Genomic DNA, 26,190 nt, shown 5'->3' on the forward strand with positions numbered 1-26,190 from the left:
CATCCACAGCCTTCCCACTCGAGACAGTAGCAGCTGTACTGAACCTGAACATTTGGAGGTTTCCTGGACTCTGTCTTTCTCACACACTCTGTCCAGTCCTTCGCAGAGACTTTCAGAGCCCAGCCCTGTGTTGTCGCCTCTGGTGCTGCCACCCAGGTCTGATCTTTGTCATCTCTAATCTGTTCTCACTATCAAACAGGCATGTCGACTTGCACTCAGCCCATCCTCCGGAATAAAAGCCAGAGTCTTTGCTATGGCCCAGAAAGTTCGGTCTTACCTGGCCTCTTCTACTGCCTTCCCCCTGCTCACTCCATACCAGCTGCACCGGCCTCCCACCGATCCCTGAGCCCCTTCGGGCCTGCGTGGCACCTGGAACACGCTCCCCAGGGAGCCGCGTGGCTTATGCCCTCATCTCCTACCAAGCCTGCCCTTGCACATCCCCTTCTCCAGGAGGCCCACCCTGACCTAGTTACAGCAGCCTGTGCCCCCATTCACCACATGCCCGGTACCCTGATCCTAGTCTACACTTTCTTTCTTTCTTCCAGAGCACTTAACACCTCCCAGTGTATCTTCTATTTAAAACTTTCAAAAATTGTTTCTTGTCAGTTTCCCCCACCTCACTGAACGTAAGCTAAGAGCAGAGACATTTATGTCCTTCGCCGATATATCCCAAACTCCTAGAAAAGTTCCTAGCAGGAAATAAATGTGTGGATAAATCCAAGAGAACACTGCCTTATGTAAACTTGCTTCACACGTGTAAATCTCTCTGGGTCCCTATAGCCACCTGATTAGGTGTGCAGGACAGGGATGGCCAGCTTTGTTTTAAAGATTAACATACCTGTATTTTGTAGAGTTCATGTAATGAGTGTTCACAGTATCTCTCCAACCTAACCCTAGTATAAACTCCTGGAGGATTGGGGCAGCATTTTAGAGCTGTTTCCTCTTGTATGGTGAATCTACATGGCACGAACCTGGGACCAAGACCTGTTGCTCATTACACTGATTCTCTCCTTGCAACGCTCTTAGGTTGGGGTGTAGCAACGATTATTGCCCCAGGGTCCTGCTGGAGGGGCGTCAGCAGTAGGCAGGACACGTTTGACTGACATATGGGGGGGGTGTGTCCTTTCCCAGTGTGCTGCCTCTCCTGCCTTCAGGAAATTCTAGGTGCATAAAAGCAGGACGGCAGTGGGTCCCTCTGCCACACTCCCTGCACGTGCCAGCACATTTCAGGGACTAAACTGCCAGGCTTCACGGTGCTTGTCTATTACCTACGTTATAATAACTGACGTCTACTTGTCCTCATGTGCTGTTTGATGGAACCTTTTCATGTATGTTTTCTCAGCCAGTCCCCACTGCTGCACAACGAGTTTTAAACTTTTCAAAGTGTGTGGTCACCTTGCAGAGGTGGGATGGCCCCTAGTTTTGGCTTCGATACTGTGGATGAATTGTGTTCCCTCCGAAACATATGTTGAAGTCCTACCCCTAGTACTTGTGAATGTGATCTTTTTTGGAAATAGGTTCTTTGCAGATGTGATTACTTAATTTGAGGTTGCACTGGGTTAGGGTGGGCCCGAATCTAGTGACTGGTGCCCTTACCAGAGGCAGAGAAGAGACACAGACATGGGACTTCCCCGGTAGTCCAGTGGTAAAGAATCTGCCTTCCAATGCAGGGGACGCGGGTTCAATCCCTGGTCAGGGAACTAAGATCCCACATCCCGCGGGGCAACTAAGCCCGCGTGCCACAACTACTGAGCCCATGTGCCTCAACTAGAGAGCCCGTGTGCCGCAAACTACAGAGCCCACACGCTCTGAAGCCCGTGCGCCATAACTAGAGAGAAGCTCACGCGTCGCAACAAAGAGCCTGCACGCCACAACAAAAAGATCCCGCATGCTGCAGCGAAGATCCCGCATGCCACAACGAAGACCCATTGCAGCCAAAAAAATAAATAAATAAAAATACTAAAAAAAAGAGTGATATGTGGACACATACAGGGGAGAACCCATGTCAAGAGAGGCAGAAACTAATACAGCTGTCAAGAGCCACACATACTTTGTCTTCATTTGGTAGGGATGCTGTAACAAAGTACCACAAACTGGGAGGCTTGAAGGAAACAGAAATGTTTTTTTCACAGTTCTGGATGCCAGGTGTCTGAAACTCAGGTGCCAGCAGAGTTGGTTCCTTTTGGAGGCTCTGAGGGAGTCTGTCCCAAGCCTCTCTCCTACCCTTTCGTGGCTGCCAGCAATCCTCAGTGGTCCTTGGATTGTAGATGCATCATTCCAATCTCCACTTCCATCGTCACATGTTTTTCTCCCTGTGAATCTAAATTTTCCTCTTATAAGGATACCATTCATTGCATTAGGGGCTCACCCTACCCCTGTATGACATGATCTTAATTTAACTAATTAGATCTGCAAAGACCTTATTTCCAAATAAGGTCACATTCATAGTAGGGAGTTAGGACCTGAACATATGTTATGGGGAAACACAGTTCAACCCACCAAGAGGGTTTGAAAAAGTTTATTACTGATTTAGTGAGGCTTTCTGGGTAGAGCAACTGGCCTCAGGTTTTGTTTTGTTTTTTTGTTTTGTTTGGGGGGTTGTAATGGGGTGAGGGTCCCTAGCTAGTACCAAAGAAAGGAGCCCTCAGGCTCTCTTGTCTGCTGGCCCAGATGTGGGGCAGGTCAGGAAGTGGAAGATCTTGAAAGCTATTAGCGTCAAACAGCAAAAATTGGGTCAAACTATTATCCAAAGTTATTAATAATATACTGTCAACTACATTATGGTAAGCAACTGCTCCATATTTAGTCTCCTTTTGTTAGATTTTCTATGCCGTCTTGTTTTATTGGCACCACCCAGTGAAGGAGCCAGGTTTGTTGCTAGGAATTAGCCCTGCTCGCAAGGTTTGGACAGTTTATTCTTGGCCTTGAGGGGCACTGTCCAAGGAGTGCCCAACTCTGCGGTGGTAGCAGGCATCTCCCTTTCAGAGGTGGGTCTCCTGAATCAGAATGTCCAGGTATAAATAGAAAAGCTCCTCAGGTAATTCTGTTGTGCAATGGAAAAAGAGAATGAAGGACACAGAAAGTGTGCCTTGCCCTGTCTCCTAGGACTGACAGCCAGTGAGGCGGGTGGCCTAGAGTTGTCAGGGTCTTGACTCTGCCTGCCAGACTTGAAGGGAGCCCTGTGCACAAAGCAGGATGTCTGCTTCCTAACTTCGTGAGAAAGAACTGTTAGACACACTTGGCCCTCAGGGTGGCATTCAGATCACTTCTTGCCCTGGAGAGAAGTCTGTGTGGGGAGGTGCCCCCAGAAGGGAAGTTGAGCCGTGATGCCACAGCACCAGGGCTCCAGGCCTGGGCAGCATGGAGACCAGGAGCCCATGCCCGGGCCGGACCTCTGTGCTGGTGGCCCCCAGGCAGGGCCTGAGCTGGGTTCCACTTTTGGCTCTATGCCCCGGGGTCTTGAAAGGACCAACATGGGCCTCAGGAGAAGACCAAAATCTAAATAGCCCTTAATGAGGAAGTAACACGGGACGCAGAGAATGTAGTCCTATATATCCATTAATGCAATGAGCTACAGCAACATGAATAGGTCAGAAGTAGGAGGCGGGGGTGGGGGAGGATTGGTTAACATATTGAGTAATTGTTCAAAAGAGCAAAGGCATTTTCTTGGTACTTTTCTGTATATTTGTCTTATTTTTGGAATCAGAAAAAGACATTAGCAATTTTCAAAAACTGCTTTGTAGAAGGCCGCTTTGCTCACGTCTGGGGCCACTGGAAGCACTGCTTGTTTTCACTCCCTTGGTCTTGTCTGCCTGTGGAGGCAAGAGCAGGCTTGGCAAGACTTGGAGTTGGCAGATGGGCTGTTTTTTATGGTTTTTGTAATTACCAGCTGTAATTATAAGTTACCTAAAACCTATCTGAGCCTTACAAATAACGAGCCAAAAGGGAACCAGAAGATTCATGTTCGGGTTCTGGCCCTGTGCTTCCTAGCTTGGTGATGTTGGGCCGCTTAGGCTGTCATAACAAAGGACCACAGACTGGGTAACTTAACATTTGTTTCTTGCAGTTCTGGAGGTCAGGAGTCCCAGGTCACGGTGCAGGCAGATTCAGTTTCTCCTGAGGTGTCTCTCCCTGGCTTGTAGATGGCCACTGTGTCCTCACCTGGCCTTTTTCTGTGCACCTGCAGAGAGAGAGCAAGCTCTTGGGGGTCTCCTCCTCTCATAGGACAACAATCGCATCAGATCAGGGCCTTACCTTTGTGACCTCATTCAACCTTAATTACTCCCCTAAAGGCCATATATCCAAAAGGGTTTCAACATCGGAATTTGAGGGGACACAATTCAGGCCATACAGGTATTGAAGCAGAGTTGTAAATTAAAAAGCATTGCACAAAGGTGAGATTCTATTGCTGTTCTCTCTTGCAAGACTTGGCTCTGCTTCCAGTTTACAACACAGAGACTCAATTAGGTGTGAACTTCGTTGGCAAGAATCAAGAACAGATTTATATGTATATTTTTAGAAGATAGCACAAAGTCAGGGTTGTCCCTGTGATAATTTCACTCTTGTTTTCTACTTTCTTGCATGGAAAATATAGGGTTGGAGTTAAGCTCCTCTCCTGGGAAATCCTGGCGAGTGTGTCCTGAGAGCCTGTGTGCAGTGGGAAGAGGCCAGGCAACGCCCTGGGTGTAACTACCTGTCCTCTGCCCTTGTCCTACCTGGGTCTCAGCACAGGGCTCCGTGCCACCACCAGGCCGGGCCTGCTTCTTCCCCTCTGGGAAACTTTTTTTTTTTTTTTTTTTAAATGGGAATTATTTATTTATCTATTTATGGCTGTGTTGGGTCTTCATTTCTGTGCGAGGGCTTTCTCTAGTTGCGGCAAGCGGGGGCCACTCTTCATCGCGGTGCGCAGGCCTCTCACTATCGCGGCCTCTCTCGTTGCGGAGCACAGGCTCCAGACGCACAGGCTCAGTAGTTGTGGCTCACGGGCTTAGTTGCTCTGCGGCATGTGGGATCTTCCTGGACCAGGGCTCGAACCCGTGTCCCCTGCATTGGCAGGCGGATTCTCAACCACTGCGCCACCAGGGAAGCCCCTGGGAAACTATTTTTAACCAGTCATGTTTTCTTTTTTTAAGGTTACCTTTTTTTCTTATTACTAAAGCAATATATGTTCTTTGCAGAAAAGTGAAGAGAAGACAATGAAAAGTCCCATTTTTATCAGCATCAGGGTCAGATTAAGTCAGAGAGTTGCCTAGTACTCTGCACTGATAAAGTGGCTAAAACAGCCGCGAACACAGTGACCACTGAGGTTACTGGAACTCCCTTCAGAGAGGGCTGAGGATGAGACCTTCAGGGAACATGCTGGAATAACAACCAAGCGTCCTGAAATCCTTCTTTCCTCTAGGAGGGTGGATTTGATTAACACAAAACAGTTCTTTTGCTGATGAATTAAATGGAACTGGATTGCTTGTCTCTGAGGGGGCCTGCCACAAACTAGAGTTTAAACCTGTACACTCTTGGAAGAATATTGGTTTGAAGGGGTGCCAGATTACCAAGTTTTCCTGGGGCACACACATATCTGATTCTCGCCCTGACCCTGACTAACAGCATTACTTTAATAGCTCATTTAGTTTTATTAAATCAATACATGCCTCTTCTATTTAAAAAATTCAAATAAGACAAAATAAGTGTATATCATATTACCCAGAAATAACTAACCACTATTAATTTTAAAACATTTTATTTGGAAATAATTTCTAGTTAGAGATAAATTACAAAATTAAAAAGACCCCTTATACAGAGTCTCCTATTCTTAACATTTTAGCTCATTGACCATTCTCGTTGACCATTCTTTCTCTCTTGCTGTCTCTCTCTATGCGTATGCATGTGTATACACACACACACATAAATGCACACGTATATAATTTTTTTCTTAACCATTAGAGAGTAACTTGCATACATCACCACCCTTTATCCCTAAATCCTTCACTGTCTTATTTCCTAAGAATAGAGATATTCTCTCACATAACCACAGTACAGCTATCAACATCAGTAAACGTGACATTGATAGCACCTATATTTCAATTTAGTCAGTAGACCCCAAAATGTCTCCTTCTAGTTCAGGATCTAGTCTAGGGTTAGGTACTGCATTTTTTCTTGTCTCTTTAGCACCCTTAATCTGGAACATTTCCTCAATCTGTTTTTTTTTCGTTGGTGACATTCATACTTTGAGATAATATTGTTCTTCCCCTCTAGCATAACATTTCATTTTGGGTTTGTCCTCATGATGAGATCAGGGTTCTACATTCTCAGCCAGAATGCTGTATAGGTGATGATGTGTCCTTCCTCAGGGTACCACAGCTGGGGGCACACATAGCCATCTGTCCCCATGGTCACTGGCTTTGATTATCATTGCTAGGTTTTATTTTTCTCCTAGCACCTAATAAGCAACCTGTGAGGAAACATTTTGAGCCTGGGCAGGTATCTTGCTCCTTGTCAACATTTTCCTGCAAGAACTGGCGTTCACTGGTGTTGCTAGCTTGAACCATTCTTGATTAGGATGATTCTGAAAGTGATGCTGTGCTAGCTGCAGCATCCTTCACATGCTGTGATAAACAAGAGCCCTCATTCCCCCCCGTTTGTTTATCTATTTGTTCTCTATACGGGCTCATTAATACCTGTTTTTCAATGGTGTTAAATTAATTACTGTATTTAATTATATTCATGCCCAAATTGACTCACACTTGGTAGTGGGAGCCCCTTCAAGCTGGCTCCTGTGTCCTGTGACATGCCCCAGCATTTTCTTTTTTTGAGCACTTCCTAATTTTCTGAAATAAGATGCTCAGGCTCATCTTGTTCTTTTGCTGCTCCAGCCCTGGCATCTGTAATTTCTCCAACGAGACCTGGTATCTGTTAGTGTGGAGTGATATTAAAGGGTGCTTGGTATGCTCACTGGTACTATAGCGTCTTTGCTTCGTGGCCCTTTCAGTGGACAGAGCTAGGAAATGTACGCACGTTTACACAAATGGGTACACATGTATACAACGAGCAGGCATATAGAAATCACGAGTACACACCAGTACCTCCAGTTCCAGTGTTCCTCTGTGAATTCTTTTTCTAACTTCCTCCATGCCTTATTTGTACACCCTTTCTTCAGCAGTGGAACCCTGACTTCTGATGAAATCAACACATTTACTCATTCCTATGATATACCCAAAATAGTTTATTCTTAAATAGACTATACTTATCAAGCCTACTTAAATTAATTCAGGATCATCCCTCCCTGCCCACACTATTAACTTTTGATGAACATCCTTCTAGATCTCCCTGTATACACCTATAGATAAACAGACATAGTTTTAATAGTAATCACACTGTACATACTCTTCTATAACCTGACTTTTCCCCCCACTAATGAACATATCATTAACATCATTCCATAACATATCATACAACATCTTTTTGTCCACAAAATGAGATCCATAGAATATTTTTTAATGATTGCAGAATAAGAGTGTACCATAATTCCTATTATTGTACTTTGATTTAAAAGGCATCCAGGGGGAAAAAAAAAAAAAGGCATCCAGGGGACTTCCCTGGTGGCGCAGTGGTTAAGAACCTGCCTGCCAATGCAGGGGACACGGGTTCGAGCCCTGGTCCGGGAAGATCTCACATGCCATGGAGCAGCTAAGCCCGTGCGCCACAACTCCTGAGCCTGAGCTCTAGAGCCCACGAGCCACAACTACTGAGCCCACGTGCCACAGCTATTGAAGCCCACACGCCTAGAGCCCATGCTCCTCAATAAGAGAAGCCACCGCAATGAGAAGCCCGCGCACCGCAACAAAGAGTAGCCCCCGCTCGCTGCAACTGGAGAAAGCCCGTGCACAGCAATGAAGACCCAACACGGCCAAAAAAAAAAAAAAAAAAAGCGTCCAGTTTTTCACTGTTATATATAAAGTGGGCATCAACATATTTGTAACTAAATTTTAATTATTTCCTTAGGGTAGAAGTGGAATTACTGGTCAAAGGATATGTATAGTTTTATGTTTTTCTGAATGGCTGTTTGCTCTGTCTCTCAGTTTTTGAGAGTGCTGGTTTTTCTAGACCAGTGTGGGCACTTTTAAAAGCAGAGAAGCCCAGGCCTGGCTTTGAGATGCTAGTTTCGAGGATCTGGAGTGTAACCAGGGTTTGTAGTTTCTAAAGGCTCCTCAGGAGATTTTGATGTGCAGCCAATTTGATAGGTGAAAGTGGTATTTCATTAATTTAATTATAATTTTCTTCTGAAATTGTTTCAGACACTCAGATTTGGGAGAAGTGGCCCCAGAAATAAAAGCATCTGACAGACGAACAGCTGTGGCCATTGCAGGTAAAGTTGGGCTTGTGTCCACTCGGAAGCAGATCTGTTTCTTCTGGCCCATTGGGATTCTGGATTCCAGCACCACCCTGGGCTGTGGATCACGGACCTCAAAAATAAATAAGCATAAGGTTTTTATTTTCCCTTTTACAAGAAGACCCATTTAAGGGTCTGTTAAGCTTCCCTCATATATTCAAAATAGGATTCACTTTGAAAAAGGTATTTACCACACAGTTTTACCGGGAACACATCACTCCAATTTCAGCACGTTGCTGTTCCTGCCATTCTGAGCTGTGTTGAGGGCAACTGTCTAGTTTCTAAGCTGGGCACACCTGAGAGTGAACAGTGTGTTTTGTTGGGACAAGAGGTATGAAGTGGGACTGTCCCTAGGAGACTGGGGCTTGGAGTCTTCCTAATCATGGTCCTTATGAGCTGGTTCTTCTTTCTCTGGGGATTTGTGGGGGTGGGGCTGTAGCTGCCCCTCGTGACTTCAGCTTTAAGGTGTGGTGGCCACACTCTAGACATCTTAATTTCTCTTAATAACTCATTTTGGATCTATCTTTCATTAATTTGGTGCTTCTCAAAATGAATGTGTTCTATTGGATATTAATAGCGTTATGCAAAAATAACCCCACAAAAATACTCAAGTACGTTTGGGTTAATCCAATTTTATTTTATTCATTCAAACAAATATTTATTGACTATTTACCATGTGCTGGCCTTGTTGTAGGGATTGTGAATATAGGAAACAATAGTGAATGCAATGGCCAAAAGTCCTAGTCTTCATGGAACTTAAATTCTAGAAGGTTGGCACTATGGGAGTTCATGGCCAGTTGGTCAAGGCTCATAGCAAAGCTGGGATCAAGCAGTAATTGCCCAAAGCCCTTCAGTGTCTCAAGATCTTGAGTTGTGCTACTCAATACACTAGCCACTAGGCACACACTTTAAAATTAAACAAAATTAAAAATTCACTTCCTCATTCACACTAGCCATATTTCAAGTACTCTGTAGCCATACAGCGAGTGGCTGCATGTTTAACAGTGCAGAAATAGAACATTTGCTCCATCACAAGACGTTCTATTAGAGGGCATTGGTATAGAAAACCAGGAAAGAAAATTTGAGAGTGGGCTGAGGAAAAGAAACGACCTTACTGGCCTACTGTGAGCTAGGTTGCCCTATTACAACAGCCTCATAAGATAGTTATTATTGGTCCTTTGTTTCATTTGAGGAAACTGAGGCTCAGAGACCTTCTGGTCCTTCCCCCAAATTCTATCTTTGTGTGTCTCTCCAGTGAATAAGCCTTGTGTAATTATTTAAAAAAAATTTCTCCCTGAGGTATGTGAATTCCTCTTCAGTACATATTTTATTTTTAAGACTTAAAGTAAGCTCTTCAACCTATAAGATTAAAAAAAAGTTGTATTGAAGTATAATATACCTATGGAAAAGTGCCCATATTGTAAGTGCATGGCTTGATAAAGTTTCACAAACATGAACTGACCTGTGTTAACCAGCATCCAGGAGAAGAAGCCAAACAAAACATCACCTAAGAAGTCCACCTTCTAATCACTTCCTACCTGGCCTCTGCCAGGGGTAACCACTCTCCAGACTTCCAAAAGCATAGATGTAGGGTTAGTTTTGCCTAGTTTGTGCTTTATATGATCATCCTATAGAATGTATTTGCCTTATCTCAAGTCTGAGGACTCTAATTACTTCATAACTCATTCTTTAAAAAATTTATTTTAAATCATTAAAGAGAATTCTGGAAGATGGCACAGCAGGAAGCACCAGGAATCCTTCTCCCCACCTGGACAACAGTTGTGCTGGCAGAATCTGTCTGATGTAATTATTCTGGAACTCTAGAGTCTGTTGAAGGCTTGCAGCTTCCAGGGGAAGAATTAGAGGGTAAATTGCAGTTAATTTTGGTCAGTTTCAGCTCTTAAAACAGTAGCAGCTACCCATCTCCCACTCCCAGCCAAGTGGCAGGCAGCTGCGCACATGATCTTAGAGCAACCTGACACAGCTTGTGGGAATGAAGGGTGGGCAAAAAACCCCTGCCCTCCAAATATCAAGTATCTATGCTCTAATTGCTGATAGCTGCTTCTGATCACAGAAGTGAAGACAAAGAGGGGGACAGCAATTGTCACACCTCCAAACATTGTTGCAAGCCCCTCCCCCTCCAGCTGAAGTGATTTACAGGGGAATTAAAAGGACAACACCTTCTCTGCATCATTTTTTGCTTATTTCTCTTTCGTAAGCCACACATTAAAGACTAGAACATTCAAAAACAACTGCATAGGGGCTTCCCTAGTGGTGCAGTGGTTAAGAATCTGCCTGCCAATGCAGGGGACACGGGTTCGATCCCTGGTCCGGGAAGATCCCACATGCCGCGGAGCAACTAAGCCCGTGCACCACAACTACTGAGCCTGCGCTCTAGAGCCCGCGAGCCACAACTACTGAGCCTGCGTGCCACAGCTACTGAAGCCCACGCTCCTAGAGCCCACGCTCCACAACAAGAGAAGCCACTGCAATGAGAAGCCCGCTCACCACAATGAAGAGTAGCCCCTGCTCGCCACAACTAGAGAAAGCCCACGCACAGCAATGAAGACACAACACAGCCAAAAATAAAAATAAATAACTAAAGAAAAAAAACAAAAAAACCCCCCCAAGAAACAACTGCATATACGGGGAAAATTAGAAAGTGATTGTGCATTCCCAGGAAAATGCTCAGAAAAGACCAGAGAAGACCTTAAGTTTACACCTTAGGCTGATCCTCAGCACAGAGATAGCCAACAACAATCAAAACCAAAAAACAAACAAAAAATAACAATAGCAAACCCTGGGTAAGGTGGAAGAATCTGATTTCCAGAGTTACCACATTATTACATTCAGAGGTGTTCAACAAAAACATCATAAAGTATACAAACAAACAGGAAAGTATGGCCCATTCAAAGGAAAAAAATCTATCAACAAAATCTGTCCCTGAAAAGACTGTGTCAGATATATTAGACAAAGGCTTTAAAACAACAATCCTAAAGATGCTGAAAGAACTAAAGGAAGATATGGAGAAAGTCAAGAGAATGGTGAGTGAACAAAATGGGAATATCAATAAAGAGATAGAAAACCTAAAAATAAACCAAAACAAAATTCTGGAGCTGAAGAGTACAATAACTGAAATGAAAAATTCACTAGCAGGATTCAAAGGCAGACTTGGCAGGCAGAAGAATGAATCAGTGAACTTGAAGATAGGACAATGGAAATGATCAAGGCTGAGGAACAGAAAGAGAAAAGATTGAAGAAAAGCACACAGAGCCTACTGGACATCATCAAAAGGACCAAGATACTCATGTGGGAATCCCAGAAGGAGAAAAGAAAGAGGCAGAGAGAATATTTGAAGAAATAATGGCTGAAAACTTCCTGAATCTAAAGAAAGACATACATGTAATCATCCAGGAAGCTCAATGAACTCCAAGTAAGATGAATTGAAAGAGACCTACACCAAGACACATTATAATTAAATTTTTAAAAGAAAAAGAAAAAGAAGATATCTTGAAAGCAGCAAGTGAGAAGCAAATCATTACACACAAGTGATCTTCAAAGAGATTATCTGCAGATTTCTCATTAGAAACTTTGGAGGCCAGAAGATAGTAGGCAGATATATTCAAAGTGCTTTAAAAAAAACCCTGTCAACCAAGATTCATGTATCCAGCAAAACTGTCCTTCAAAAATGAGGGAGAGGGACTTCCCTGGTAGTGCAGTGGTTAAGAATCTGCCTGCCAATGCCAAAAATAAATAAATAAATCAAAGAAGAAAAATGAGGGAGAAATCAAGACATTCCCAGATGAACAAAAGCTGAGGGAGTTTGTGACCACTAGACTGGCCCTGGAAGAAGTGCTCAAGGGTGTGCTGCAAAGATGAACATTAGACTGTAACCCTAAGCTGTACAGAGAAATAAAGATCTCAGTAAAGGCAAATACATGGGCAATTATAATAGCTAGTATTATTGTAACAATGGTTTGTAGCTGCATTTTTTGTTTTCTAAATGATTTAAGAGACCAATTATATTTAAATTAAAAAATCAATGTAATAGCTAGCATTACTGTTGGTTATAACTCCAAATCCTGTTCTGTATGTAATTTAGGAGACTAATGCATTTAAAGAGCTATTAGTTTATGTTTGGGGCCACGCATTATATAAAGATGTAATTTTGTGACATCAAAAACCAAAAGCAGTGGGGACAGAGTGTAAAGGAGCAGAGTGTTTGTATGTTGTTGAGGTTAAACTGCTATAAATTCAAATTAGAATGTTACAACATTAGGACATTAAATGTAATCCCCATGGCAACCACAAAATAAATTGTTATAGAATATACACAGAAGGGAATCAAGAAGGAATTCAAACATTTCACTACTTAAAAATCAACTAAACACAAAAGAAGAGAGGAATGCAGGGAATGAGGGACAAAAAGCTATAGGTCTATAGAAAATTTGTTTCTATAGCACAAACACAGAAATGAGTGCCTCCTTATCAGTAATTACTTTAAATGTAGTGGATTAAACTCTCCCATCAAAAGACAGAGATTGGCAGAATTGATAAAAACACATGGTCCAACTATATGCAGTGTATAAGAGACTCACTTTTGAGATCCAAAGACACAAACTTATAAAAGTAAAAGGATGGAGAAAGATATTACATACAAATAATTACCAAAAGAGAATGGCAGTGGCTATACTAATTTCAGACAAAATAGGCTTTAAATTGAAAACAGTTACAAGAGACAGAGAAGGACATCACATGTTAACAAACATTTCAATACAGTAAGAAGATATAATAATTATAAGCATTTATGCACCCAATGTCAGACCATCAAAATGTATGAGACAAAAACTGACAGAATTGAAGGGAAAAATAGTTCTACAATAATAGTTGTAGATTCCAATACCCCACTTGGAATAATGGATAGAACAACCAGACAGAAGATAAGCGTGGAAATAGAGGGCTTCAACAACACAATAAACCAACTAGATCTAATAGACTTATACAGAACACTCCTCGCAATAACAACAGCATACATATTCTTCTTAAGTGCACATGGGACATTTTCCTGGATAGACCATATGTAGGACCACAAAGTAAATCTCAGTGGTTTTTTAAAAGATAGATATCACACAATGTATCTTCTCTGACCACAGTGGGATGAAATTAGAAATCAATAACATAAACTGGAAAATTCACAAAATTGTGGAGGCTAAACAACGTCCTTTTAAACAACCAATGGATCAAAGACGAAATCACAAGGAAATCAGAAAATAGTTAAGAAGAGATGAATGAAAATGTAAACACACCATGTTAACAATTATGGGCTGCATCAAAAGTGGTACTAAGGGGGAAATTTATAATTATAAATGCTTACATTAAAAACAAGAAACATCTCATATAAACAGCCTAACTTTACAACTTTAAGTTGTACTAGGACAAGAAGAACAAACTAAATGCAAAGCTAGCACAGGAAGGAAATAATAAAGATTAGAGTGGAGATCAGTGAAATAGAGAACAGAGAAAATAGAGAAAATCGGTGACCCAAAAGTTGGTTCTTTGAAAAGATCAACAAAATTGACAAACCTTTAGTTAGGTGGACTAAGAAAAAAATAGGAAAGACTCAAATTACTAAAATCGGAAATGAAAGTGGGGACATTTATAAATAAAAAATAGAGTACTGTGAACAATTGTATGCCCCAAAATTGGATAACCCTAGGTGAAATAGACAGTTCCTAGGAACACAAAGTTTACAAAGAAACGGAAAATCTGAATAGACCTAACCTAACAACACTAAATCACAAAAAAATAGAAAATCTGAATAGACCTATAATGAGTAAGCAGATTGAATCAGTAACAATAATTAAAAAAAAAAAACAAAACCTTGCAACAAAGAAGAGCCCTGCTCCTGATGGCTTCACTGGTGAATTCTACCAAACATTTAAAGAAGAACTAATACCAACCCTTTTCAAACTTTTCCAAAAAATTGAAGAGGAGGGAACATTTTTAAACTCATTCCTAAGGCCAACATAATCCTGACACTAAAGCCGAAATGAAGACACTACAAGAAAAGAAAACTACAGACCAATATCCATTACGAACACTGATGCAAAAATCCTCAACAAAACGCTAATATTCAAACAGAATTCAGCAACATATTAAAAGGATGATACACCGTGACCAAGTGGGATTTATTCCTGGATTGCAAGGATGATTTAACAATATGAAAATAGATCTATGTAATATACCACATCAACAAAATGAAGGAGAAAAAAACCCACATGATCATCTCAACTGATGCAGAAAAATCATTTGACAAAAGTTAATGTCCTTTCATCATTAAAAAAAAAAAACACTCAACAAAGTAGGAAGAGATGGAAACTACTTTCACATAATAAAAGACACATATGAACAACCCATAATAAACATTAATGGTGAAAACAGAAAGCTTTTCCTTTAAGATCAGGAACAAGGGAATGATGCCCGCTTTTACCACTTCTATTCTATCTAGTACTGGAAGTTCTAACCAGAGCAGTTAGGCAAGAAGAAGAAATAAAAGGCATCCAAATTGGAAAGGAAGAAGTAAAATTATCTTTGTTTGCAGATGATATGACCTTATACATAGAAAATCCTGAAGAGCCACAAAAAAAGTTATTAGAATTAATAAATGAATTCAGCAAAGTAGCAGGATACAAATCCAACACACAAAAATCAATTGCATTTTTATACTAAAATGAAGAACCTGAAATGGAAATTACAAAAACAATTCCATTTACAATAGTGTCAAAAAGAATAAAATACTTAGGAATTAGCTTAAACAAGGAGATGAAAGACTTGTACAATAAAATTATAAAACATTTTTCAAAGAAATTAAAGAAGATATAAATATGTGGAAAGAGTTACCAAGTTCATGGATTGGAAGACTAAATATTGTTTGTTTTATTGAGGTATAGTTGATTTACAATATTATATAAATTTCAGGTGTACAACAGTGATTCACAATTTTTAAAAGTTATATACTCCATTTATAGGTATTATAAAATATTGGCTATATTCCCTGTGCTGTACAATATATCCTGTAGCTTATTTATTTTATACATAGTAGTTTGTACCTCTTAATCCCCTACCCCTATCTTGCCTTTCCCCCCAAAAGACTTAACATTGTTAAAATGTCAATATTACCCAAAGCAATCTACAGATTCAGTGCAATTCCCATCAAATACCCAATGACAGTTTTTGCAAAAATATAAAATTCATTCTAATGTTCATATGGAATCTCAAGGGACAGTGAATAGCCAAAACAATCTTGAAAAAGAACAAACTAGAGGCTCACACTTTCTGATTTCAAAACCTACTACAGAGCTACAGTAATCAAAACAATGTGATATTGGCATAAAGACAGATATACAAACCAATGGAACAGAATAGGAAGCTCACAAATAAACCTTTGCATATACAGTCAAATGATGTTTGACAAGGGTGCCAAGGCCATTCCATGGATAAAGGACAGTCTTTTCAACAAATAGTCCTGGAAAAATTGGGTATTCTCTTGCAAAAGATGAAGTTGGACTCTTACCTAAAACTGTATACAAAAATTAACTCATAATGGATGAATGTAATCCTAAATGTAAGACTGAAAACTCGGTCTTAGAAAAAACCATTGGACAAAAGCTTCATGAATTTGGATATGGCTACAATTTCTTGGATGTAACACCAAAGGGTCCTGCAACAAAAGAAAAAATATACAAATTGGACTTCATGGAAATTTAAAAAATTTGTGCATTGAAAAGACACTATCCACAGAGTATAAGCAGCCCACAGAGTGGGAGAAAATATTTGCAATCATATATCTGTAAGGGATTAATATTAGAATATATGGAGAACTCCTAAAACTTAACAATAAAAAAAAACCTGATTCAAACATGGGCAAAATCCTTGAATAGACATTTCTCCAAAGAAGACATACAAATGGGCAATAAGCACTCTAAAAGATGTTCTACATCACTAATTATTAGGGAAATGCAAATCAAAACTACAATGAGATACCACCTCACACCCATTAGGATGGCTACTATAAAAATAACAGAAAAGAACATGGGTTGGCAAAGATGTGGAGAAATTGGAACCCTTGTGCACTGTTGGTGGAAATGTAAAATGATGAAACCACTGTGGAAAACAGTATGGAGGCTCCTCAAAAAATTAAAAATAGAGCTACCATATGATCCAGCAATTCCACATCTGGGTATATACCAAAAAAAATCAAAAGCAATGTCTCAAAGAGATATTTGTACACCCAGGTTCATAGCATCATTAATCACAATAAGTAAAACATGGAAGCAACCTAAGTGTCCATCAGTGAATGAATGGATTACCAAAATGTGGTATATACATACAACGGAATATCATTCAGACTTTAAAAGGAAGGAAATTCTACAGTATGCTACAGCATGGATGAACCTTGAGAACATTATGCTAAGTGAAATAAGCCAGTCACAAAAAGATAAATAATGTATGAGTCCACTTATGTGAGTTAAGTAGTCAAAATCATAAAGTCAGAAAGTATAATATAATGGTGGTTGCCAGGGGCTGGGGAGAGGGGAGATTGAGGAGTTATTGTTTAATAGGTATAGAATTTCATATGTACAAGATGAATAGAGTTATGGGGATGGATGGTGGTGATGGCTGTGCAACAATGTGAATGTATTTAATGCCACTGATCTGTACACTTAAAAATGTTTAAGATAGTAAATTTTATATTATGTGTATTCTAACACAATTTTTTTTTTTTTTTAATTTTATAGCTACTTTATTTATTTATTTATTCATTTTTGGCTGTGTTGGGTCTTTGGTTCGTGCGAGGGCTTTCTCTAGTTGCGGCAAGCGGGGGCCACTCTTCATCGCGGTGCGGGGACCGCTCTTCATCGCGGTGCGCGGGCCTCTCACTACCGCGGCCCCTCCCGTTGCGGGGCACAGGCTCCAGACGCGCAGGCTCAGTAGTTGTGGCTCACGGGCCCAGCTGCTCCGTGGCATGTGGGATCTTCCCAGACCAGGGCCCAAACCCGTGTCCCCTGCATTAGCAGGCAGATTCTCAACCACTGCACCACCAGGGAAGCCCCTAACACAATTTTTAAAAAGGAAAAATATTGGGAAAAAAAGCATTTTACAGTGAATAATTCTATGACATTTAGTACAATTACAAAGTTGTGAAATCACCACTTATCTATTCATTTCCAAAACATTTCCATCACTTGAAAGTAAAACTGTGTATCCATTAAGCAGTTTCTCCCATCCCTCCTTCCTCCCAGTCCCTATAGGAACCACCAATCTGTGTTAAGCCTTTGTTTATCTATTCTGTATTTTCCTATAAATGGAGTCGTACAATATGTGCCCTTTTTTGTCTAGTTTCTTTCACCCAGCATAGTGTTTTGGGGTTCATCCATGTTGTTCCTTTTTAAGGTTGAATAGTATTCTATTGCATGGATAGACCTCATTTTGTTTATCCATTCATCTGTTGACAGACATCTGGGTTGTTTCCACATTTTGGCTATTGTGAACAGTGATGCTATAGACATGCATGTACATGTACTTGTTTGAGTCCCTGTTTTCAGTTCTTCTGGGTATACACCTCCCAGTGGAATTACTCAGTCAAATGGTAAGTCTGCGTTTAACTTTTTGAGGAACAGCCAAACTGTTTCCCCAGCAGCTGCACCACTTACAGTCCCACCAGAAAGGTACAGGGGTTCCAGTTTTTCCCCATCCTGTCAATACTTGTTATTTTCCATCCTTTTTTAAAAATCACCATCCTAGCAGGTGTGCAGTGGTATCTCACTGTGGTTTTGATTTGATTTCCCTAGTGACTAATGATGTTGAGCATCATTTTATGTGCTTGTTGGCCATTTGTATACCTTTTGGGAGAAATGTCTATTCAAGTTCTTTGCCCATTTTTTAATTGAGTTCTTTTTGTCTTTTTTGTTATGAAGTTGTAAGAGTTGTTTATGTGTTCTAGATACTAGACCCAATCACATATGATTTGCACATATTTTCTCTATTCTGTAGGTTGTCTTTCACTTTCTTGATAATGTTCTTTGATGCATACAGATTTTTACTTTGATGAAGTCCAGTTTATGTATTTTTTCTTTTGTGGCCTGTGCTTTTGGTGTCATACCTAAGAATCCATTGCCAAATTCAAGGTTATGAAGATTCACCCTCATGTCTTCCTCTAAGAGTTTTATGGTTTTAGCTCATATTTAGGTCACTGATAGATTTTGAGTTAATTTTTATATATGGTGTGAGGTAGGAGTTCAACTTCATTCTTTTGCATGTTGGTGTCCATAGCTCATTCTTAACACTAACAGCCCCAAGGTGTCAAATATTGCTTTAAATGTCCATTTACTGCCCAATAACAAACATTCCAAAATGCGGTGAAAAACTCTGCAGCGTGAGTACTGGCTACTTTAATAATTGAAAAAAAAAGTCATTCAATTTGATGGCTGAGATGGTTTTAATTGCCCCACTTAGAGTTCATTTCAGTGATAGGTCCTGTCCACATTCTGCCCCTTGGGTTCCATTTGAGCCCAACATCCCCACTGGGTTGGAACCCAAGCCTGTCCCACCCTGGCCAGTTCTTGTCCAACAGAAAGTATAGTGGAGACCTTGGCCCACAGTACCAAGCCCTTGCTGGCCTCCTGTATTTGCTGCTGACTTGTGTCCTTGGCTGAAGCCCTGTGCCTCCTCTTCTGCCTCTTCTGTAGTCTGCTGGTGACCAATGGTTATCTTGGCTTCCAGTGTTCTCTACTCAGAAGCTCTCCCACCCCTCATCAGCGATTTCCTTAGTCTGACAGCGTGACCTTCGGCCACTTTGTGCATCTTTGACTTTACCCACCTATTATCTCTCTGTTCCAAATCAGAGCTATCTCCTGTTACTAGCAAAGCAAGGCCCTGTCTTCTCTGGGTCTGAAGTTTATTCCTTGCTTCCAGCTCAAAACTACTCTCTCAGAACCACCTCGACCCCATCTCAGGCTTCTCTAGGTGTCCCGTTCTCGTCTTTAACCATTGTACCTTCTCAGATGGCATTTTAGGCTCCTTGGAAAAATTCTTCTGATGTCATTTGTCCACTGTGAATAAAATAATCTTTTGACTGCTCAACATTGCGGTTCAATCTATATGAATCATCCGTGTCTTCTCTAGTATGTTCATGCTCGTGCTCTCCAAAGCCCCCTTCCTTTTCTCTTGTTTTTCTCTTTCCAGCTCTTCATGTGTATCTCCCAGAGATATCATCAAAGAAGACTGAATTGTTTATCTATCTGATTATATGGAAATCATGAGAGAATAAATCTGAAACTGTCAGAATTTTTTCCTGATTCATAAGCTTTTAAAAATACAATTTTAATTTTGAAATAGGTGATACTTTTACTTGGATCAAAAGTTGAAACAATAAAAATATGTACAGAGAAGTCTTGCTCCCATCATTCCCCTTTTGCTAGCAAATCTAGAGTTTTACGGTCTTTTTTCCCGATGTAAATATCTGAAGAGCACTAAATTAAATAATTCAGTAATTAAAAGTACTTAGTGTTGATGAATACCTTATGCTGTTAGAGACTTTGAACACGTACGTCTACTTGTAAGTTATAGCTATTCCCCACTCTATGCCCTCCCCCCATATATGTGCATCATTTTAAGTGATAACAGGAACTCCTTATGCTAGAATAAAAATAAAGTTTGCAGGAGGTAATGTTGAAATTAAACCAAAGAATTTATATCAACTTATATTTTAAATAGTTTCTAAAATCAAAGATTAATCTGTGTATGTTTCATGAAGTTATTTATATTTTATTTTCACAAAATTTAGTAAATTTTACAAGGAGTATATCCTAGAGCAAATCATTATTTTGTGTGTAGCTATTACAACTTTGTGTCGTATTTGGGGTTGTAAACAAATGAAATTTATGTAGGAAAACCCAAAGCTAATAATAGTACTCAAAATAAACATTAGCTACCATATGGTCACTTGAACTTTTTGGTAGAAGGGTCCTAACTTGCTGATGAAACTAACTGTGTGTGTATGTTTTTTTCTTGCAGATTTGGAATGGAGAGAAATGGAAGGAGATGATGGTGAGTTTCATCATGGAGGGAGAAACTACAGGCTCTGGCAACAGATTGGACTGGGGACAGAGGGCAAAGTGAACACTAACTGGGATTTTAGGTTTTGAACAACTGGGAGAAGTTGCTATCTTAGTAAGGAAGAGAGAGGGTTCTGAGTTCAGCTTAAATTAATTTGTGTCAATTCAAGCCACCTGATTTGATTGACACTTCATTTTCCTTTGCTTTTCTTAGATGGTCCGAATGAGGCTCAGGACAGTGACTTTCCAACAGGTATGTGTCTTCTCTCTGCTCTCGTTGCCTGTCCTGTTGAAGGAAGACGTCATCTGGGCTGGTAGTTCCAACCCCTGGCCGCATCAAAATCACTGCTAGTCCGTTAACCCTTTATGTGCCATTAATAATATTGCCAGAGAGACAACTCCCCGGGGACCTGGTACCATACAGAGTAACACAGAGAGTTTGCATCTTTGGAAGTAAAGCCCAGAAATCTTATTTTTAACAAGTTCCCAAAGTGATTCTAAAGCACATCCAAGTTTGGGAATCATTCGTCTGATCCAGTGGTTTCATTAATAGATCTGCCAAGGGTCCCGGACTGGGCATGAGTGCATATATTAATAGGTTTGTTTGCTCTGGCTTTTCCCTGTCGCACCATGCTAATTAAGAACAGTTGTTCTCTGTCTGGATAAGAAAAACAGTGTCCCTGGTTTCATTCAGGCAACACTCAGAAACCCGAGTTACTTATATGATGGATTTCTACTACAGTCTCTCTCCCCATAGAGTTCTTTTGTTTCTGCAACAAGTTTGCCAGCTCCTGTACTCTCTGGGGTGGTGGCACAGCCTGTAGAACTCTCTCAGCTCCTGTGGAGGGTGGAGTTTCTGAAGAGAGACATGAGGCAGCAAGTGGACCCCTACAGGGGAATGAGACACCTCTTTCCCAGTGCTTTGAGTCCTGCTGTTCACCAGGCACGGTCCTGAACCCATCATATGACTTCCCGGGAAACAAGAAGAGGGCTGGTCACCTGCGCTTCCTCCTGTGGTTTTATATCCACGTTTAAGGTAGCATCACAGGCACAGTAGCTTCCTCTTTCCAGAAAAGAATGGAGAGAATCCTGGTGCTCAGCAGGATTTGCACTGATTTATTTTGTTAATATACTTACCATTTAAAGTTTACTGATTATATGCAGGAAATTACATGCAATGAAAATTGGTAAGATGCCGTGGCCAAGAACGGGGTCAGTGGATGAAACCTTTGCAGGTGGCCTTACTACTCTGAGCATCTAGTGCTTGTCAGAATTCATACTGTATTGGATGTTATGGCTGAAAATCTGCACACATAAGTACAGACTTAGGACAATCTCTACCAAATATTTTTATCAGTGAAAATTTAAAACCATATTATTGGCTTCAGTTTTGCAAAATGTTATTTATCCGTGATTTCTGTTGCTCTGTACCCAGTAGTAACTCCCTGTTTCCTTTACAAATTTTCCAACTTGTCTGTAAAGAGCAAAGAACATTAACCAGAAAACCAAAGTGAATCAGTGATTGTGTCCCCTGTGGGGAATTCCTGGTGACAGGGTTAGGGAATCCACTGCTGGGCCAGAAGCACAGGAGTATCCTGGAGGGAGTGGAGGCGTGGCCAGAGAATGGGGCCTGTGTCCCACATCTAGGGTGCACAGCTGCTCACTCTAGCCAATTACATTTGGGCTTGGTGTTGCTAAATCTCGGAGGTTTCAAGAGACACCAGACATTTTTTTACACAGATCCTCCCAGTGCTTAATGGTTGCCCCCAGACGTCCTTTTCTCTTCCCTCTCTAATGTCACATGTTTCCCACCACACTTGGATCTGGGGTGGGTGATGTTACTTCTCTCTTGGTCTCAGGTGGCCGAGGGGTGCCTCCATTCTACCCTGAAGGAGGCCATCTCCTACACGCCAGGCTGGGCTCTTCCCTCCCCACCTCTCACCTGGGTCCCTGACGCGCAGGGCAAGCGCTGATATCTTCGTTTCTCTCCACAGTGGAGAGGAGCAGACTACAAGAAATGCTGTCCCTCTTGGGACTAGAGACATACCAGGCGCAGAAGCTCAGCCTCCAGGACTCCTTGCAGATCAGCAGTGACAGCGTGAAGAACTGGGCCCCTCACGCTCCCAAAGACTTGCCCTGGAGTTTCCTCAGGAAGCTGCAGGCCCTCAACGCCGAGGCCAGGAACACCACCATGGTGCTGGACGCGCCCCCGGACGCCAGGCCTGTGGAGAAGGAGAGCCAGGTGGAAGAGGAGACCATCTACTGGGACACGGCCGACGACATCTCCGCGGACATCTATTCCTTCTCCGAGCTGCCGACGCCTGACACGCCTGTGAACCCCTTGGACCTTCTCTGTGCCCTCCTGCTCTCCTCAGATAGTTTCCTGCAACAAGAAATCGTGCTAAAAATGTCCCTCTGCCAGTTTGCACTCCCTCTCGTTTTGCCCGACCCAGAAAACCACTACCACACGTTTCTGCTGTGGGCCATGAGGGGGACTGTGCGGACATGGGGGTCACAGCCCCCGAGGGCGGTGGGCAGCTTCAGAGAAGACAGCGTGGTCCTGTCCCGAGCGCCCGCCTTCGCCTTCGTGCGCATGGAGGTCAGCAGCAACTCCAAGTCCCAGCTTCTCAACGCCGTGCTCAGCCCTGGCCACAGGCAGCGGGACTGTTTCTGGCATCGGGATCTGAACTTGGGCACCAACCCTCGGGAGATTGCAGACGGGCTGGTGGAAATTTCCTGGTTCCTTCCCAGTGGCAGGGAGGACTTGGACATCTTCCCGGAGCCCGTGGCCTTTCTGAACCTGAGAGGTGACATCGGCTCTCACTGGCTGCAGTTTAAGCTCTTGACCGAAATCTCCTCGGCCGTGTTCATCTTGACTGACAACATCAGTAAGAAGGAATACAAACTGCTGTACTCCATGAAGGGGTCGGCCACGAAATACTACTTCATCCTGAGCCCCTACCGTGGGAAGCGAAACACGAACCTGAGGTTTCTGAACAGGTTAATCCCCGTGCTGAAGATGGACCACTCGCACGTGCTGGTGAAGGTCAGCAGCACGGACAGCGCGGGCTTCGTGCGCAGGGTCCGCGCCATCGTGGCGCACGTGGCCCGGTCCCCCTGCAGGCGGGTCTCCGTGGAGGACATGGCGAATGCGGCCCGCAAGCTGGGGCTGAGGGTCGACGAGGACTGCGCCGAGTGTCAGCGGGCGAAGGGCCGGATGGAGCAGATCACCAGGAAGATCAAGGACTCGGACGCCTACCGCCGGGACGAGCTGCGGCTGCAGGGTGACCCGTGGAGAAAGGCGGCCCAGGTGGAGAAGGAGCTCTGCCAGGTCCAGTGGGCGGGGGACCCTCCTGAGAAGTACAGGGCCGAGCTGAGGCATCGGCTCCTGGAACTTCGGATGCAGCAGAACGGCCACGACCCTGCCTGGGGGCTCCAGGAGTTCATCTCGGGCATCAGCAGCCCGTCTCCGGGCGAGAAGCAGTACTTCCTGAGGTGGATGGAGTGGGGACTGGCCCGGGCGGCCCAGCCAAGGCCAAGACCGTCTCCGGAGACGACGCTTACCCTGAGACCAAAGCACTGCGGGGCCGTGGACCTCGGCGAGCCGCTCTGGCCCGAGCCCCTGGGGGTGGAGCATTTCCTGCGGGAGATGGGGCAGTTCTACGAGGCGGAGAGCTGCCTCGTGGAGGCCGGGAAGCTGCCGGCGGGGCAGAGGCGGTTCGCCCACTTCCCCGGCTTGGCCTTGGAGCTGCTGCTGCGGGGGCTTCCGCTGGAGCTGATCGACGGGAACACGCTGAGCACGCCCCTGCGCTGGGTCACGGGGCTCCTGAAGGAGCTGCACGTCCGCCTGGAGAGGCGCTCGCGCCTGGTCGTGCTGTCGGCGCTCGGCGTGCCGGGTACAGGCAAGTCCACCCTCCTCAACGCCATGTTTGGGCTGCGGTTTGCCACGGGAAGGGGCCGCGGTCCCCGAGGGGCCTTCATGCAGCTCCTCACGGTGGCCGAGAGCTTCAGCCAGGACCTGGGCTGTGACCACATCCTGGTGATAGACTCCGGGGGCCTGATCGGCGGAGTCCTGACCGAGGCGGGGGAGAGGTTTGAGCAGGAGGCTTCCCTGGCCACTTTGATTATGGGGCTGAGCAACGTCACTGTGGTCAGTTTAGCGGAAACGAGGGACATTCCGCCGGCTATCCTGCATGCGTTTCTGAGGCTGGAGAAAACGGGGCACATGCCCAACTATCAGTTCGTGTACCAGAGCCTTCATGACGCGTCCGCCCCCGGCTCCAAGCCGAGAGAGAGGAAGCAGCTCCTGGCCCAGCCCAGGGATGCGAGCAGAGCCACGGTGCAAATGGAGGATCAGGGGGGCGGGATCCGGACGCTGGCCGGCCTGGCCTTTTGTGACCCTGAGAAGCAGCACGTTTGGCACATCCCTGGCCTGTGGCACGGAGTGCCCCCCATGGCCGCTGTGAGCTTGGGGTACAGCGAGGCCATTTTTGAACTGAAGAGGTGCCTGCTGGAGAACATCCGGAATGGCCTGTCCAACCAAAACAAAAACGTTCAGCAGCTCATCGAGCTGGTACGACGGCTGTGACGCCTCGGAAGGAAAGGAGTCCAGCTGCCAGAGGCCCGCCGCGCGCAGCCTGTTCTGATGCGGGTGTCCACGTGGAGCCGTGCCCAGCTCCTGAGAGGGGAGGAAAGTGACAGACGGGGCTCAGCTCTGGAGCTGCCTACACAGGGTCAGGAGAGGATGTAACCTCACAGATCAGCTCAGAGACGCTCCCGGGAGTATAAGAACCCGGGGGCAGGAGGCGTAGACACAAGCAGTAACTTGTCCTTTGTCTCTGGACTTCGAGGCCCCTGGTGGTTTGGTCTTTTGTACAGCTGCTCCCCGTTTTCGGCCTCTGGAGTGGACAGTGGCTCCGGAGCACTGCGGCCCGGGCAGCTGGTACCTAGGACAGGGTTGGGGAGCCGCCCTGAGGAAGCAGAGGTCGGCCTCCCCTCCAGCGAACCTCAGCATCGGCCTCGGCGACCTGGTCCTGCCCACTGAGGGGAGGGCCCGCTGTGGGCAAGGGCTACCGTGATACTCTCTGTGTTGACCGACCCTGCCTCAGGAGGAGTTCCTCTCGGCCCTTTCGCGCCTACAGCGCTTCATTCACGCCTCTGCTGCAACACTCAACACGCGCAGCGTGACTTACCTGTGCACGTGTCTGCCTCTCCCCTAGACTTGTGAGCTCCTTGAGAGCAGGGGCTGTACACTACCCAACTTTGTACCCCCAGGGCCTGGCGCACTGCAGGCACTTAATAAATGTGTGTTGGATGAATGAAACTAGTGAATGCACAAATGATAGTAATGGGCAGTTTCTGCTCTGTGCGTTAATTTTTCTGTTTCCTCCAAGAGGATCACGGTGTCTGTCGGAGGGGGTTGCTTACTAGAACATCTGAAATAGTGCACACCTGAGAGACGTGTCTTTAAAAATGCCACCACGTCCCCTCTCTTTAAGCGGAGATCCATTCTTCAGGCTGTTACAGGAAAACCGAACTAAGTATCTTCACAGGGGCTCCAAAATAGCTCCATCCTTACCCCGTTTCAGAGACGAGGCAAGGAGGCCTAGAGCAGTTCAGCAGCTCGCCCAGCCCACAGACCCGCATCGGCAGAGGGGAGCTGATGGGGACGCCGGTGCCCTCAGCTCT

General features: G+C 43.9%; 1 protein-coding gene and 1 long non-coding RNA gene across 6 annotated transcripts in view; one reads left to right on the forward strand and one right to left on the reverse strand.

Moving 5' to 3' along the window:
* LOC309632291 (up-regulator of cell proliferation) overlaps window positions 1-25,825 on the forward strand; it is a 99,115-nt gene extending 73,290 nt beyond the window's left edge. For 4 of the 5 annotated variants that reach the window (XM_082399628.1, XM_082399630.1, XM_082399631.1 and 1 more), the window contains 4 exons: window positions 8,292-8,362; window positions 20,462-20,494; window positions 20,717-20,755; window positions 22,497-25,825. In XM_082399628.1, coding sequence (XP_082255754.1) covers window positions 20,479-20,494; window positions 20,717-20,755; window positions 22,497-25,090 — 2,649 coding nt within the window. In that variant the 5' untranslated portion in view covers window positions 8,292-8,362; window positions 20,462-20,478 and the 3' untranslated portion in view covers window positions 25,091-25,825. Of the gene's footprint in view, window positions 1-8,291; window positions 8,363-8,456; window positions 8,482-20,461; window positions 20,495-20,716; window positions 20,756-22,496 lie in introns of those variants that run through there. The other variant, XM_082399629.1, reaches the window with a different exon arrangement.
* Window positions 2,034-22,634, reverse strand: LOC309632309. The gene is made up of 2 exons (XR_014246851.1): window positions 22,550-22,634; window positions 2,034-4,180 (listed from the first exon to the last, which is right to left on the reverse strand). It is a non-coding gene; the product is annotated as an uncharacterized lncRNA (long non-coding RNA).
* Window positions 25,826-26,190: the final 365 nt, after the last annotated feature.

The sequence above is a fragment of the Balaenoptera borealis genome (assembly GCF_965194805.1).
Source record: "Balaenoptera borealis genome assembly, chromosome: 7".
Lineage (NCBI taxonomy): Eukaryota > Metazoa > Chordata > Mammalia > Artiodactyla > Balaenopteridae > Balaenoptera > Balaenoptera borealis.